Source organism: Hippopotamus amphibius, chromosome 8, assembly GCF_030028045.1.
Source record: "Hippopotamus amphibius kiboko isolate mHipAmp2 chromosome 8, mHipAmp2.hap2, whole genome shotgun sequence".
Taxonomy (NCBI): domain Eukaryota; kingdom Metazoa; phylum Chordata; class Mammalia; order Artiodactyla; family Hippopotamidae; genus Hippopotamus; species Hippopotamus amphibius.
In genome coordinates, this window is record NC_080193.1 from 88,786,423 (window position 1) to 88,803,766 (window position 17,344).

At 46.1% G+C, this 17,344-nt stretch overlaps 1 protein-coding gene across 3 annotated transcripts; it reads right to left on the reverse strand.

The window, feature by feature from the left end:
- Positions 1 to 515: 515 nt before the first annotated feature.
- On the reverse strand, positions 516 to 15,920 carry LOC130858534 (C-X-C chemokine receptor type 2-like). 3 transcript variants are annotated; one of them, XM_057745149.1, is made up of 4 exons: positions 14,396 to 14,446; positions 11,585 to 11,667; positions 9,282 to 9,332; positions 516 to 3,892 (listed from the first exon to the last, which is right to left on the reverse strand). In XM_057745149.1, exon 4 carries the CDS (start codon positions 3,865 to 3,867, stop codon positions 2,803 to 2,805), a length of 1,065 nt encoding a protein of 354 aa, XP_057601132.1. In that variant the 5' UTR covers positions 3,868 to 3,892; positions 9,282 to 9,332; positions 11,585 to 11,667; positions 14,396 to 14,446; the 3' UTR covers positions 516 to 2,802. The 3 variants fall into 3 exon arrangements, with proteins under 3 accessions (XP_057601132.1, XP_057601131.1, XP_057601133.1); XM_057745148.1 differs by lacking the exons at positions 9,282 to 9,332; positions 14,396 to 14,446 and adding an exon at positions 15,743 to 15,920 and having other exon boundaries at positions 516 to 3,782; XM_057745150.1 differs by lacking the exons at positions 9,282 to 9,332; positions 14,396 to 14,446 and adding an exon at positions 15,743 to 15,773.
- Between the last annotated feature and the right edge of the window lie 1,424 nt (positions 15,921 to 17,344).

Here is a 17,344-nt window from a genome sequence, read left to right on the forward strand (position 1 = left end):
AAGAATCTGCCTGCCAATGCAGGGTACATGGGTTCCCTGGTCTGGAAAGATCCCACATGCTGTGGAGCAACTAAGCCTGTGCGCCACAACTACTGAGCCTGTGCTCCAGAGCCTGCGAGCCACAAATATTGAGCCCACATGCTGCTATTACTGAAGCCCGTGCACCTAGAGCCTGTGCTCTGGAACAAGAGAAGCCACTGCAATGAGAAGCCTGTGCACCGCAACGAAGAGTAGCCCCCGTGCACCACAACTAGAGAAAGCCGGCGTGCAGCAGTGAAGACCCACCACAGCCAATAAATAAATAAAAAAAGAAATACCAGCCTCCATCTTGATTTAGACCTTCTCTCCCTGTCCCCGATAAACGGCGGAGGGATTTATTTATTGTAGAGACTCTCATTCAGGGCCTCTGCTCACCTTTGCCAGACCTCTGTAGCACTTTGGATGCTTTTTGTTGCAAAGTAATGAAATATCCAACAAAAGTAGTTTATACAAAAAAAGACATTTAATTATCTCACTTAAGATGTTACAGGTAGCTGGTTCCAGTGGTTCACGTTTGCTTTTTTGGAACTAGGTTTTTTGTTTTCAATTGTGGTAAAATATACATCACATAAAACTTAGCATTTTACCCATTTTAAAGTGTGCCGTTTAGTGGCATCAAGTACGTTCACATTGCTGTACAATTATCACCACTGTCCACCTCCAGAACTTTTTCATCCCAAACTGAATTCCGTGCCCATTAAACCATAACGTCCCATTTCCCCCAGCCCCCGGTAAACACTATTTTACTTTCTGTCTCTATGAATGTCACTATTCTAGGTACTTCATATAAGTGGATTCATATAATATTTTCATCTGACTTACTTCACTTAGCATGTTTTCAAGGTTCATCCATGTTGTGGCGTATATTAGAATTTTATTCCTTTTTAAGACTGAATGATATTCCACTGTAAGTGTAATAACCATTCATCTGCTGCTGGACATTTGGGTGGTTTTCACCTTTTGGCTATTGTAAATAATGCTGCTATGAACATTAGTGTACAAATATCTGTCTGAGTCTCTGCTTTCAGTTCTTTTGGATATACACCTACAAGTAGAATTGCTGGATCATATGGTAATTCTATGTTTAGTTTTTTTATGAATTGTCACACTGTTTTCCACAGTGGCTATACCATGTTACATACCCACCAACAGTGCACAGGGGTTGCAGTTTCTCCATATCTTTGCCAATGCTTGTTCTTTTCTTCTTTCTTTCATTCTTTTTTTTTAAATAATTGTCATCCTAATATGTGTGAAATGGTACGTTATTGTGGTTTTGATTTACATTTTCCTAATTATCAGTGAGGGGCTATTTGTTTATGTACTCTGGAGAAATGTCTATTCTCTAATTCCTTTGCCCATTTTTGAATTAGGTGGTTTGCGTGTTTGTTTTTTGCTGTTGAGTTGTAGGAATTCTTTATAAGGATATTAACCCCTTATAGGATATATGATGTCAAATATTTTCTCCCTTCTGTGATTTGCCTTTTTACTCTGTTGATAGTGTCCTTTGATGCACAGAAGTTTTAAACTTTGATGCAGTCCAATTAAACTACTTTCTGTTTTGTTACCTGTGATTTTGATGTCATATCCAAGAAGTCATTGCCAAATCCAATGACATGAAGCTTTCCCACTATGTTTTCTTCTAAGAGTTTTTATAGTTTTAGCTCTAATTTTAGGTCTTTGATCTGTTTTGAGTTAATTTTTGTAAATGGTGTAAGCTGAGGGTCCACTTTCATTCTGTGCATGTGGATCTAATTTTCCGAGCGCAATTTGTTGAAAGACCATTCTTTCCCGATTGCATAGACTTGGCACCCTTGTTGAAAATCATTTGACTATTTATGCCTAGTTTTATTCTGGGCTCTTTATTCTCAGGTTCTTTTCATCATTTGGCTCCATCAGCCCGAGTGTGTTGGCCACACTTTTTGTCTTATTGTCACAAAGGGATGCCTCAGCACCACACAGCATATCCTATAACCATATTCAAAAGCAGGAACCAAGGATATGTTTCTCTCTTTCTCTCTCTCTCCCTCCCTTCCTCCCCCCTCCCCCCCCCACCAGGAATACTTCTTCCTAAGGGTCTCTTGGACCCAGTAGACTTCCTCTTAAGCAACGAGGCACTGAAGCCAGTTTGTATGTGCTTGTGAAAGCAGATCATTACAGTTTCTAGATTTTGTGAGCTCGTTGCTAAACATCACCACCCTTGAAATTGGCCATGGTGGGAGCATTTATTTACACCACAGAACATGGTAAATGCTACAAATCAAGACTTTTCCCCCAGGAAAGTGATTTACCAGCACACTATTGCCTTTAAGTCTTATTAATCAGAGCCAAATGATATGGCTACTGCTGGCTTAAGGGAATCTTAGAAAGGGAGTATCTGTCATTTTCAGCCTCTCTCTAGGGAGGTGGACTTCGTTAGCAGACAAGGAAAGGGAGAGCTGAGGAAGCACCAATGGTGTTTGACACTAATGGCTTCCAATGGTGGGAACTTCTTGTAATCTCTTAAAAGAATATCTTCAGAAGACAGAGGGCTGTGGGCTCAGTGGTAGGATAGACCAAGCTCTAGCAGTTGACACAGTAATTGCGGTAGGAGGTGGGGGCCAGGGCAGGCTTTCTAATCCACACGACGGGAGCCTAGTAAGGACGTGGCCTCTGCAACTTCCTGTTACCACGGTGGGGGGCTGCCTTGACATGGGGTGTGAGCAGCCAGAGGACATGAGGCTTGGGGCAGATGCTGTAGGGAAGGGAGGAGCCCTGCGTGGGGTCTCAGAGGGTAGTAGAAGTGTTCCCTGAAGAGGAGCCAACAAAGGACGGCCTGCCGTCCTTGACCAAGAACTCCTTGCTGACCAGGCCATGGATGGCCATGATCCTGAGGAGGCCGTGGCGAAACTTCTGGCCAATGAAGACGTAGATGAGAGGGTTGAGGCAGCTGTGGAGGAAGCCCAGGATCTCGGTGGCATCCAGGGCCCGACCAATGTCATTGCGGCGCTCACAGGTCTCCGCGATCACCTGGAGCCTCATGAGGGTGTCTGTGACCAGGACCAGGTTGTAGGGCAGCCAGCAGAGCAGGAAGACGAGCACGACAGCGAAGATGACCCGCATGGCCCTGTGCTTCTGCCCCATGTGGGCCGCAAACAGCGTGCGCAGGGTGAGTCCGTAGCAGAACAGCATGACCAACAGGGGCACTAGGAAGCCAAAGGTCTGGGGCAGGACCCGCATTACTATCCGCCATTTCGTTGTATTGGCACCCATGTCCTCATAGCAGACTGGGCTGGAATAGGGCGGGTAGATGGCCCTGCGGAAGAGGAAGATGGGCAGGGCCAGGATCAAGGACAGGACCCAGATGCCTAAACATATGAACTTGACCCAGTGCCGTTTCTGGGTCAGCGTGCGTGTGGCATGGACAATGGCCAGGTAACGGTCCATGCTGATGCAGGCCAGCAGTAGAATACCACTGTAGAAGTTGACTTCCTTCAGGAGTGAGGCCATCTTGCACAGGGATGTGCCAAAGATCCAGCCCTTTGCCTTGGAGGCGGCCCAGATAGGCAAGGTCAGGGCAAAGAGCAGGTCAGCCATGGCCAGGTTCAGCAGGTAGACATCGGTGACAGAGCGGCCAACCCGGCTGTATAAGATGACCAGCATCACCAGGGAGTTTCCCAGGAGGCTTAGCAGGAAGACCAGGGCATAGATGATGACCACGGCATACTTGTTGATATCCAGAGATTCTGGCCGGCATGGGGCAGAGTCTGGTATAATAAAGGGCAGGTCAGTGTTGTAACTGTAATTAGCAAAATCTTCATCATAATCCCAGCTAAAGTTATATGTTTCCATATTTGAAGTAAACTTAATTTCCAGCCTAGAGAAGAGAAATGAGGATTACTGCACAATAAAATCTCCCCAGATTCTAGCCCCTCTGCTCACAAACTTAGGTAGGATTCTTTGTGTTAACTTGTACGTTACATGGAAATAACTGTCACTGCAAAGAATGGCCTCAGTGCTAAGGTTTTGGAGACAAATTTAGTAAAAATGGTGCATTTCACAAAAAGTGTCTAATTCCCTTCAACATCAGAGAGATGGAGGTTCTTATCACCTTCCATGACATTGCTATCACCCAAACCATTGCTGAAACTTCTCCTTGGATAATCCCTGCAGAACATGTTGTCTTGGATCCTCAGTGGTGGGCATCTCTGACTATTGAGGATGATTTTAATGTCAGAAACATGAGATAGCATCCAGTTCTCAATCTGGGGGATTAAGCAGGCAATCAAGTGTGTTAGATCCCTAGAAAAAGATCAAGGCTTGACTATAAAGCTGAGAGATGAATCCTTTTGTCCAACTTTCTGAAAGTTATTTTAAAAGAAGTGTTCTGGAAAAACAGTCTGAGTGACAGTAGCATGGAGTTTCAGGATGCTCGAGCTACGAGAAAGTTGACTCCATTAGTACAGCCAAGTGTTTTTCTTCTGAGATGTGGGGGGTCTGCTCTGGGAATACTTGCATGGTTTGAAAAAATATATTAAAAATCATAAGCAGGTGGCTGACCGACTCTCCACTTGGGTGGAAATGTAACAGATTATATTGGGAGCTCTGAGCAGGCGTATGCTGCCACGCAGGGGTGAACAGAGAAAGGCAGTTTGTTCCCAGCATAAGCAGGAGAGGCAGCAGGAAGCAGGGAAGGCAGGTGGAGACACATGACCCTTGTTTTGGTGGCTTCCCAGTTCTGGTGGGGGCGCTTCCTGTCCTGCTAGCAGGTGCCTTCTTCCAAACCTGACTCTGCAGCACCCCCTAGCTAACCTCTGTGGGCTCTGTCCTTGTTAGGAGGGTAACAGAGAGCCTGCTTTTGGGTGAAGCTGTAGCCACCCTGAAATATTATCACAGTTTTCAAAGAGGAAGTAAAGTGACCAGCTACTGAATTAGCTTCCTTTTGAACCACAAAACATATCACCATCATGTCATTTCTTTCTTTCTTTTTTTTGAATAAATTTTTATTTATTCATTTATTGGCTGCATGAGGTCTGCATTGCTGCATGCAGGCATTCTCTAGTTGTGGTGAGTGGGGGCTACTCTTTGTTGCAGTGCGCAGGCTTCTCAGTGCAGTGGCTTCTCTTGTTGTGGAACATGGGCTCTAGGTGTGGGCTTCAGTAGTTGTAACACGTGGGCTCAGTGGTTGTGGCTTGCGGGCTCTAGAACACAGGGTCAGTAGTTGTGGCGCACGGGCTTAGCTGCTCCGCAGCACGTGGGATCTTCCCGGACCAGGGCTCGAACCCGTGTCTCCTGCATTGGCAGGCGGATTTTTAACCACTGCACCACCAGGGAAGTCCCATGACATTTCTTTATAACAAGATGTGGCCATCCTGTGACCCTATCTGTGCGAGTCTGTAGCCTACCTCAACATGGAACCCAGTGTTAAAGTGAAGAACATAAAGTAAAAATGCTCAGGAATTACCTCATACTCACTAGCATGATTGTAATAAAAAAAAGGACTATAATGATGGTGATGAGGATGTGGAGAAATTGAACCCCTCATACATTGCTGGTGGGAATGCAGAATGGTGCAGTTGTTTTGGAAAACAGTTTGGCCCTTGTTAAGAAAGCTAAATATAGAGGTACCCTACGACTCAGTGACTCCACCCCTAGTACACCCAAGAGAACTGAAAACATACATCCTCACAAAAACTTGTACGTCAATATTCTTAGCAGCATGCAGCCAAAAAGTGGAAGTAACCCCAATGTCCATCAACTGATAAATGGATAAAGAAATCGTGGTGTACCCATGCAAAGGAATATTATTCAATCATAAAAAGTAATGAAGTACTGATATAGGCTACAACATGGATGAATCTGGAAAACATGATTCTAAGTGAAAAAGCCAGATACAAAAGACTTTATACTGTATGACTCCACATGTGTGAAATGTCCAGAATAGGCAAAGTGGTAGAGACAAAAAGTAGATGAATGGGTGCCAGGGGCAGGGGGAGTGTTAATGAGTACAGGGTTTCTTTTTGGGGTGAGGAAAGTGCTCTGGAATTAGACAGTGGCAATGATCATGTAATTTTGTGAATATAGGTCTTCCTCAACTTACTGTGGGGTAATGTCCCAGTAAACCTATCATAAGTTGAAAAAATCCTAAATTGAAAATGCATTTAATACAGCTAACATGCTGAACATCCTAGCATAGCCTAGCCTACCTTACACGTGCTCAGAACACTTACATTAGCCTAGAGTTTGTGCAAAATCATCTAACACAAAGCCTATTTTATAATAAAGTGTGGAATAGCTCAAGTAATTTATTGAATACTATACTGAAAGTGAAAGACAGAATGGTTGTACGGGTAAAGAACGGTTGTAAGTGTTATCGGTTGTTCACCCTCATGATTGCATGACCGTGGCCCAGCATTGTGAGAGAATCTCATTGTACGTTGCTAGCCTGGGAAAAGATCAAACTCTCAAAATTTGAAGTACAGTTTCCAGCTGAGGCTAGAAACTTTTGTACCATCGTAAAGTTGAAAAATTTTAAGTTGAACCATTGTAAATTGGGGACCGTCTGTATACAAAAGCCCACTGAATTGTATACTGTAAATGTGTGACTTTTTTTTCTAAATTTTTTTTTAATTGAAGTATAGTTGATTTACAATGTTGTGTTAGTTTCAGGTACACAGCAAAGTGACTCAGTTACACATACACATACATTCTCCTTCAGATTCTTTTCCATTATAGGTTATCCCAAGACACTGAATGTAGTCCCCTGTGCTATGCAGTAGGTCCCCCTTGTTTATCCATTCTACACACAGTAGTGCGTATCTGTTAATCTCAAACTTCTAATCCACCCCCTCCCTCCATTTCCCCTTTGGTAACCATAAGTTTGTTTTCAACGTCTGTGAGTCTCTTTCTGTTTTTTTTTTTTTTGGCACACGGGCTTAGTTGCTCCGTGGCATGTGGGATCTTCCTGGAGCTAGGATCAAACCCGTGACCTCTGCATTGGCAGGCGGATTCTTAACCACTGTGCCACCTAGGAAGCCTCTTTCTGTTTTTTTAAATAGGTTCATTTGTATCGTTTTTTTAGATTGCACATATAAGTGATATCATGTGATATTTATCTTTCTCTGTCTGACTTACTTCACTTAGTATGATAATTTCTAGGTCCATCCATGTTGCTGCAAATGACATTATTTTGTCCTTTGTTATGACTGAGTAGTATTCCATTGTATATATATGTATAGCGTGACTTTTAGGGTATGTGAATTACATCTCAATTAAAAAAGATTAATCAAAGGCATATAGGCTTGCAAAGGAAACACAAATATTGAAACATCATCATCAACATCAACAACAACAACAACAACAAAAGTCCTAGGAAGCTTTTCTCCTTAGCAGCGGAAACTGTTACTATCAATCATACATAGCAAAGAAAAAAGCTGAATGAGATTAGGGAGGCTGGAAACACAATGGCCCTTTCCCCTAGAGTGATAGAATTCTTAGCCTTCACCTTCCTAAGAAGGTATTTCTCCCCTAAGTGATGGGGACCAGATAAATTGCCTTCTCAGCACATGGAGACCACAGATAGAGCAGACTAGATCAGGCTGTGAACCTAAACGATGTGATGATAAGGATGGGGCCCTGTCTGGCCAGGAGGCAGGGATGGTAGTGAGAGAGGTGGATAGTACAGCTGGCTCAGCCAGTGTTGCTGGCAAAACCTGCGAGAAATCACTGACTCTGCAGTCCCAAGGTCAAGAGCAAGTTTGCTCAGAAGTCCAGGGTAATGTCTAACGGAGCCACAAGGTGGTCACTTCTGGGAACAGATGATCAGAGATGCTCTTAAGGGAACACATGGCCTAAGAGAGGACCCGCCTTTGAGAGTGGATACAGATCATGATGGGTGCAGAGAGCTTATACCCTTAGAGAGAAGAATCCCACATTTACGAGCATTGGCTGCGAGAAGGCAGAGCTGGGGCAGCCGAAGAAACTACCTCTCAGAAGCAGCAGCAACAGCCAAGCATGTTTCACAGACAAGTCCTCATTCTGGATAACCCAGTGCTTGGCTGTGCCGGAGCTGGGCTGGAGGTGTATGGGCGAGCTCCCACTCTCAGACATGAGGGCTCAGCTTCAGGGTCCAGAGGGAGACCATGCAATCAGGACAGAAAGTAGAGAACTCAGAAATGGGAACCATGCCAGAGAAATGACCTCCAGCCCCTGGAAGGTGGGGGAGGGGAATGTTTTGTTGTTATTTGTTTGTTTTTTAATGACCAATCTGTGGCGAAGATGTTTTGACAGTTAAAGGGAGAAACTAAGGGAAGGGAGATACACGTCTGAAATCTGCTTTGTGCCTCAGAGGTACATGGTCTCGCTCGGCAGTTACAAACAGACAGGCACAGCAAGACTCAGAAACCAGCCTGTGGTCACAGAGCCTCTCAGTGCTGCAGCCAGGATTCCAACTAGGTGTGAATGGTTTCATGTGCTATTTTCAATCCACAGATCTGCTTCTTACAAAAAAAAAATCACAGCTCAGGTAACAAATATAGTTGTAAGCTAAGTTATTGAGATAACATGAGGTTTACCTGGCTCTAGTTCACTCCCAGTGTTTGAGGTTTTGTGCATTGCTTTCTTTGCTATTCCTTAGGCCCAGAACGAGAGAAACAGCCCTTACAAGAATAATACACCAAATGCCCTTGAACTGGTTGACCACCCAGTTATGTTCTCGGTAACCAAGCAGGAGATTCCCTCATTGAGCAGAACTGCCAGCCCCTTATGGTAGATCAGAAGCTCCATGGAAAGGATAATTCTAATTTACTTCATGAAAGCGCTACATTTACAAGAGCCCAAATATATAAGGCAATCTTTTTAACAACAACAACACAATAATACAACAACAAATTCAAGGTTATTGGAATACAGTTCCAGTGTTCTTCCTCTCTAGAAATATAATCCACAAATATTTGCATTTAATGTAGGGGAGGAGGTCCCCACTAGTATCTGGCTCTTCCTCAGACCGAATCCTAGTCAAGGCAGGGAGAGCCAGCTGGATCAGGAAGAGAAGGGGGTGGGCAGCGAGTTGCCCCAGGTGCTTGTTGGAGAGAGGTGCAAGGAAGAGGGGCAGAAGCTCCCTTTGGGGATAGGGAGGCATAAAGAGAGAATGGAGAGGCTGAGGAGTGTGGGGATAGATGGAGGGGGTAAATGGAGGCTGGGTGTCGAGGGGTACAGAGAACAGAGACACTCTGGAAGGTGGGAGGGGTGGATGTTCCAAGACTTACCAGAATTCTGGGCTTGTCACCTGTGGGACACCTCCAGGAGGGCAGATGTGCCTGAGTGAAAGGGCGGCGGTGGTGAGAACACAGGGGAGGAAGTGAGTGGTGGATTAGGTTGCTCAATGTGGGGGTGGAGCCCCTTGAGGGTGCGGGATGCTTTTGATAGCTTGAATAATTCATTCCCAGGTCAGCTCTTTGATAATCAGTAGTCATTTTATGAACTGGCAGAATTCATATTGGGAAGGGGTTTTCTAGCCAGTCTTTCCATTTCACAGATGAGGAAGATGAGGCCCACCCAAAGGAAGCAGTTGGCCCAGGACTGCACAGATTTCTCTTATCTTTGCTCTGAGCTCAGCAGCCCCTGGCACCATCAGCGGCCCTGTCTGACTCTCCCCACACTCCAGCTGTCTTGGGCTTCCTGTGCTTATAACGCAGCAGCACTACTGCTCTTAAACATCTTTCCCATCTCAAAGGGGAACAGCTCTTTAAGGCAACAGAAACGGAACTTTAGCTTCTGGAGCATTTGGTGGCTTTCTTCTCCGGACTTAATGCCTCTTGTCTCCACCCCATCTGCCCCAGGCATCCTTAAAACCTTGCGGACGCCTTCTCCACGCCATACCCCTTTGAGAACTCCCACCCCCAAATGGGGGCCCCTTTCCACCTCTCCTGGTCTTTCACCTCCCTCCCCAAACATCTGCTCTAACCCTACTCCTCTCCTAGAGCATTGCTGTTTCTCTTAGCTTGTCCACTTGGAATTGGATCTGTAGTAGCTACTACGCTTGGAACCAAGAGCACCTAATTTGGAAAGAAAGCCATTTGGTAAAAGTTAAAATCCCACCCACATTCAAATACATTTTTGAAAACAGTGTTGAGTGACACCAAGAATATATTTTGTCACATTTGCTACTGATAACAATTGAAAGGATAAATCTAGGCAGAGCAGTGACTGCTCCCCCCCAAACCCCAACCCCAGTGATGCACCTGGCTCCACACATCCCAGGACCCACAGAGTGTCCAAATCCTGTGGCAAACTCATCTCAGCTGCCTAGCCCTAGGAAAGAACCTTTGAGTTTTAGCAAACATTCTTTGTCACCTTTCTGTTTTCCAAGCTGGAGAACGCAGTGACCCCTGGCCAGGTGATGCTAAACCCAGACAGAGCCCACGAAGAGAGGCCATGAGAACAGCAGTTAAGAATTCTGCTAGCCTAGCAACTCTGGGCCAGTGACTTTTCATTTCTGAGTCTCAGTTTACTCTTCTGTAAAATGAGGCCAGTGATAGAACCTAACTCGTTGGAATGTGCTGAGGATGAAGTCAGGGATTACCTGTGAAACACTTGACACATATAAAGCACGATGTTAGCATTTATTGTTATGATTATTATTACTGAAATAGTAATAATAATCATAGCACGGGATCTCTCCCACTACATCCCCAAGCAAGAGAAAGTAGTGGGTCAGCTTTCCAGGCAGACTTCCAGGTACATCTTAATTTGCTTTAACCTGAAGAACAACAGTCACATTAGCTCTAATGTTGAGTGCCTGCTAGGCCTAGCTTCCAGGAAAAGTGCTTTTCAGAATCTGTATGATTTAATCTTCACAACAACCCCATGAAGTGTGCACTTTCTGAATGAGGAAATTAAGACTCAAGTTAGGCAACTTACCTAGAGTGACGCAGATGAACTGAGTTTTAAGCAGTTTTTGAGACATTTTTTTTTTTACCTGACCTCAAATCTGCTATTCTGTCCACTGCAATGGTTTCTGAGCTCCAGTAAGTACCTCTCCGTCCCAGACAACTGGGTGTAGAAAGGACAGTCCAGATTTGACATTTCCCAACCAGCCTACTTCTTGATTTTCATTAGATTGATTTCATTTCCACTGAGCCCACTGCAGGCCTACGGATGGTGGGGTGAGTACAGAACCAGCATCCAGTCCTGGTTCTGCTGTTCTTGGTCAGCGTGAGCTTGGACAAGTCATTTCTATCTGTGTCTCCATGTGGTCCCCTGGAAAATGAGGAGAGTAGCCACAAGTGGCTACTTAAATTTAAATTAATTAAAAAAAATTTAGTTCCTCATTTCAAGTGCTCAATAGCCACATGTGACTAGTGGCTACCATATTGGACAGTGCAGATACAGGACATTTCCATTACCGTAGAAAGTTCACTTGTACCTTTCTGTCTTGGTTAAGACTTATTTTATTTCTGCAATTCATCACCTCAGTTCTCAGGGGACTCACGGGAGGAGAGTGAAGTTTCCAAGTTCCTTCTACCGGAAATATGTCCCTAGCAGCGCTAAGACCCAGCTGCTCACTTACCTGCTGTTGCTGCTACGGCTGCTGTGTTAGTAGAGTGGCCACGGATGCCTCCGCTGTGACTCAGGGCTTGGTAGCTGTCAGGGCTGTTGGACAGGAAAAAAGTGAAGCAGCCTTTATGTGGAAACTTCTGACCCAGGGCTGCTGAGGGGGAAACCCAGGAGGCCCACCAGGGGAGGTGTTGCCACAGAGGAACAACGAGGTCTGTCCTGGGACTCTGCAGGCTAAGCCTACTCCTGGCAATTCTGTAATGAGTGCTGGGAATTTTCACACATTCTTGTCTAATGGCTCCTGCAAGAGGCTTCCAGTCTGAAGGTGGAGGTTTACCTAGTCCACCTCTGTCTCGTTTTCAACCTACACCTCCTTCTTTGCAAGGGAAATGCAGGCAACCTCAACCTCCAGCTGACACGTGTGCCTGAATTTGTGTGCACACTTTCTTCCTTCCTTCTGGGGCAGCGTGAGAAGTATCCTTCCTCCTCTTTCTGGTGAATTCCTGCACCTTGACGTGGGACCCACTGCCTCTCACGTCCTTGAGGGTCTTGCTGCCTCTGCTGCTCAACCACCTCTTTCCCTGAATGTCTTTCTCTCCCTCCCTCTGTCTAGGACCCCTTTAGCTACCACTCCCCCTGGGCACTCCATGTCACAGGCAAACTTCTTGAAAAAACAATGAGCCGTTGCTGTTTCCACTTCGCCAACTTCTTGTTCACGGCTCAACCCACTGCAACCAGCTTCCTTCCCATTGCGCTGTGGAAACAGTCTTTGCCAAGGTTCCCAGTGACCTAGGGTTGCTAAAACCAGTGAGCTCTCTTCTTAAATAAAGCTGTTTTAATATTATAAAAATAAACTGTGCATACTGTAAAGAATACAGGTGATAAAAAACATACGAAGTAAAATTTGATTCCCTTCCATCCCTCTGTTCACCTGTATCTTGTGAACATTTTTCCAGACTTCTCCCATGCACGTACTAACATGTTTTCCTTCTTTAATAAAATAGTATTTAACTAGTTATATTGTTCTGCACTTTAACAGTGTACCATGTACCCATTTCACATCGGTACATATAGATCCATCTTACTCTTTTCAATGATGGCATAATGGTCCACAGCAAGGATGTAAAATGATTTATTTGATAATTACCTTATAGATGAATATTTAGGGTCTCACCATGAGCATCTTTGGATACCGGTCTTTGGGAACTTGTATGAGTGTTTCAGTAGCTTAAGTATAATTTTGCTGGGTCATAATTGTTCATGTTTAAATGTTGATAAACACTACTCATTGCCCTTCAAAAAGACTGTTCCAGTGTGTTCTCCTATTATCAGTTTATAAAAGGGCCTCTTACCCTACCTTCTCATACTGCCTCATACTTGTAAATTATGCTAAAATATTTTCTCCCAGTCTGCTGTATGCTTCTTAACTTTACTTACGCTGAAATGGATACTGTTCAAGCCTTATCTTATTTGATCTCTGTACCATTTAACCCCACCGACTCCATTCTTATCTTACTTCTCCAAGAACCTCTTATTTGTTGCTTTATTTCTCAATCTATTCCTTAAATATGGATGTTCTTTGGAGTCTGCCTCTGTTCTCTTCTCTACCTGCTCGCCCTAGACCAGTCCACCTGCCTCCTTGGCTTCAGCCCCCAGCCAGTATGTGCCAGTGTCTCTCACACCTGTAGTTCCCAGCTTCTCTTCTAAACTTCTCTCTAAGCTCAAATTCTTACATGCAATCACTTCCTGAAATCTCTCCTGAGGTCCCACAGATGCTGCAAACTCAACGTGTAGAAAACCGGTCTCACGGAATTCCCTGACACGGGTGCCCCTCCTCCCTAACCTGGAAACAGGCGTGCCCCTCACGCTCGCCTCGCTCTTCCTCTCCACGGAGGCTATCTTCCCAACATCTCTCTTGATTATCTCTTCCTCACCGTCTTCACTGATGACACTGGGCCCTAATTTATCTTCTCTAGCCTAAACTACTGTATTCGCATGGCATGGCTGTGGATTTCAGAGCTGGACTGTGTGAGTTAGGATCCCAGCAATGTCAGCGGTTGTAGACCTCGGGCAAGTCATTTCATCTCACTGGTCTCAGTTTCATCATCTGTAAAATGGGGATAATGAGAGCACGCACCCCATAGGACTGTCATATGGATTCAATGAGTCTATATTTACAAAGCAGTTAGAATGGTGCTTGGCACTGCTGGTTGCTGCAGCTGCTACTACCACCACTACCAGACCACTATTTTCCTAAATGCTCTCTGCCTGAAGTCTTTCCTCCTCAATCCATCCTCCACGCTCTACCAGAACCATCTTCCTAAAATGTGAACTTGAGGGACTTCCCTGATGGTCCAGTGGTTAAGACTCGGTGCTTTCACTGCCATGGGCCTGGGTTTGATCCCTGGTTGAGGAACTAAGATCCCACAAGCTCCGCGGCCAAAAAAAAAAATGTGAATTTGATCACCCTCTTTTCCTCTTACAACCCTTCAAAGACTCCCATTGCCTTCAGACAGAGTCAAATTCCTGATCTGGGGGCCTGGTGCCCCTGCGTCTGACCTCGTGTGCTTCTCCAGCCTTCTTTCAGGTCATGCCCTCTTGAATCCTTAACTCTGGCCACAGGGAATGACCTGCAGTTCCCCCCCCCCCCCCCCCCCCGCCCTCCAGAGCTGTTCTGGTTCCCCTTGGGCCTCAGCACGCATTTCCCTTTTCCTCGTCCCCACCCTCTCGGGCTGGCCAGCTCTTTCCCCCTTCCAGTTCAGCCCGGTCGTCACCTCCATGCACTGCCGCTCCTCTCTGTGCTCCTCTGCGTCCCCAGGCTTACCTCTACAATGGCATCAATTTCGGGGATTTATAATCTTCAGTTTGGCTGCTTCCTCCTCCTTACTGTGAGGTTCTTGAAAGCAAGGATTATATATATATATGAAATCTTTGTCTCCCCGAACCAATCACACACAGTGTTTGGCATACCCTAGGTGTTTGATATCACTCTGTTGAGCACTGAATGAATTGAGAAAGTGGGGAAACGGATGTACATTGATGCCTCTGAGTGACATCTAATTTAAAGAAATAATTGTGTCGCTCAGATTTCCTGGGGCACCCCCAGCCTGTGAGTACAAATGAAGTCAGGTCAATGGCGAGAACCCAGATGGCACTGGCTTAGATCCTGTGTGCTCCACAGGGCTCACCTCCCTGTAGAATGCTCCCCAGGAATTTGAGAGAGTCTGTCAGAGGTGTCCCCCAGGTGCTCCTCTGGTACTGCTGGGCTAGACATGTGCCCTGGACTTGCTGCTGGGGAACGGGTGCCCTCACAGTGCCGTGCTCTGGGATGGTCTATGGTGACCCTTGTGGAACTTTCTGCCAGAGAGTCCTCAGGGTCTGAAGAGCTTCCCAATAACTTTGTGGAGCTTCCGTGCTCTCCACTGGACTTTGTGGGGACAGTATTGAACTAGGGACTGGTCTTCAGCATTGCCCTTCCATCTCTTTCATAAAGCGGAGAAGGTCAAGCTCCCCCATTCCTGGCCCCTGATTTCCTCCTGAGTTCTCATTCAGGAGCACTTTGCTTCCTCTTAGAACACAGGTTTCCACTAGATTCCCTCTCCCCCATTGGTTCCTCAGGCACGTCTCAACTCCATGCTGGAGCTCCTACTAGAATATGTCTTCTGCTGCAATAAGAACCTGCCCTAATAGGACTTCCTAGGTGGCGCAGTGGGTAAGAATCTGCCTGCCAATGCAGGGGACACGGTTCGATCCCTGCCCCAGGAAGATATCACATGCCGCGGAGCAACTAAGCCCGTGTGCCACAACTATGGAGCCCATGTGCCACAACTACTGAAACCTGTGTGCCTAGAGCCCGTGCTCTGCAACAAGAGAAACCACTGCAATGAGAAGCCCACACACCGCAGTGAAGAGTAGCCCCCACTTGCTGCAACTAGAGAAAGCCCGTGTGCAGCAACGAAGACCCAACACAGCCAATAAAAAAAGAACCTGCCCTAATAAAAGTATCTGAGCAAGTCTAACCTCCAGGAAGGGACTGCTGTCCTTTAGGGCAGGGGTGATTCTATTGCCTTGACTGCTCCAGGAGCTCCAGCTTTGCCGCTCACTCCCTCCATTCCCTAACCCCCCCCCCCCCCCCACCTCACTGCTTCCTTTGATAAGGAGAAGTTCTCACCAGCTCTCCAGGGCAGGAACTGCTGTTACAAAACTCTTCCTCCTTGAGACGATGATGGGATGCAACTCTGGGTGGCCCTGACCCCAAGAGGCGGTCCACAGGCTCTGGTCAGATTGACAGGGTTGCCCAACCACTGCAGAAGCTTTGACAGTCTGCATGAGGCAGAGGCGACAGACATAGCACGCATGCCTCTTTGGGGCCACAAAGTCTGCCCTGGAGCCCAGATAATTGCCTTGTCATAGAGTAGGGCCCACACTGTTTCTGAAAGAGTGTTCTCAGAAGCACCGCAACTGGGTGACCACTGAATGATCACAATTTGTGTGAGACTTCTTGGGCAGACAGGGGATATGATCTTGTACCATGGAGCTGCATGAGTCCTCGTCAACTGTCTTTAATATTAAAGTCTAGCGGAGTAAGCACTGCACAGAGTCATCTAGACTCAGCCCCTTCTTCTGGGTGCCCACATCTTGGGACACATCAAGTCACCATAGTGGTTGGCAGGGAAGAGCATCTGGTTTGGTGAGCAGGAGAGGATGCACAGACCTGGGGAGTAACTGGATGCCCTGAGGAATAACTGGGATTCCCACACTCTGTTGGTGGGAAGCTACAACGTATAATCTCTTTGGGAAATAACTCAGCCATTTCTTAAAAGTTAAACGTACACCTACCATACAACCTTGCCATTTCATTCCTAGGTATTTACCCAAGCGGAATAAAGGCATATGTCTATACAAAGATTTGTACACAGGTGATGATGGGAAACTTACTTGTAATAGCCTCAACTTGGAAACAACCCAAGTATCAGCAACAGGTGAATGTGTAAACAAACTGGGGGTATATCCATGCAGTGGAATACTATTCAACAGTAAGAAGGAACTCTGGGTATATGCCACAACATGGATGATAAAATAATTATGCCAAGTGAAAGAAGGCAGATAATAAGGAGTGTATACTGTATGATTCCATTTACATAAAATTCTAGAAAATGCAAACTAGTCTCTAGTGACAGAAAGCAAAGAAGTGGTTGCCTGGGGATGGGGAGAGGTTGGGGGGAGGGAGAGATGACAGAGGGTACGAGGAAACTGAGGTTGATGGATATGTCTATTATGTTGAATATGGTGATGGCTTCAGGGTGTATATCAAAGTCAAAACTCATTGGATTTATGTAAAGTGTGTTACATGTTAATAGTAACTGAAGAAAGTCGTTAAAAACAAAACACAACAAAAATAGACCCCTGAAGCAGACTCTAGACAGGAAGCTCCGGTGTGTTGTGCAGAGTGAGCGGACTGAGGAGGGAGTGCGGAGGAGAAACGTCACGGCCACCCGGACTTGTTCTTGGACAAGGACTTTCTGAGCCTGAAGGGACTTTGGAGAGGATGGTGCCCGCTCCCTCATGTTACGGAAAAAGCCCAACAGCTTTGCTGAAGTCGTTCAGCTCATCGGTGGGAGATGCAGGGCTAGAACTCCCCTGCCAGCCCGGCTCCTTCCGTTCTCTACGCCAGGTCTGCGCACTCAAGTGCTGTCCGCCTTAGATGGCCAACTTCTCGAAGGCGGGACTGGTCAGACCAGAGGGCTGGGAAGGGCCGAGGGGACCGGCTGAT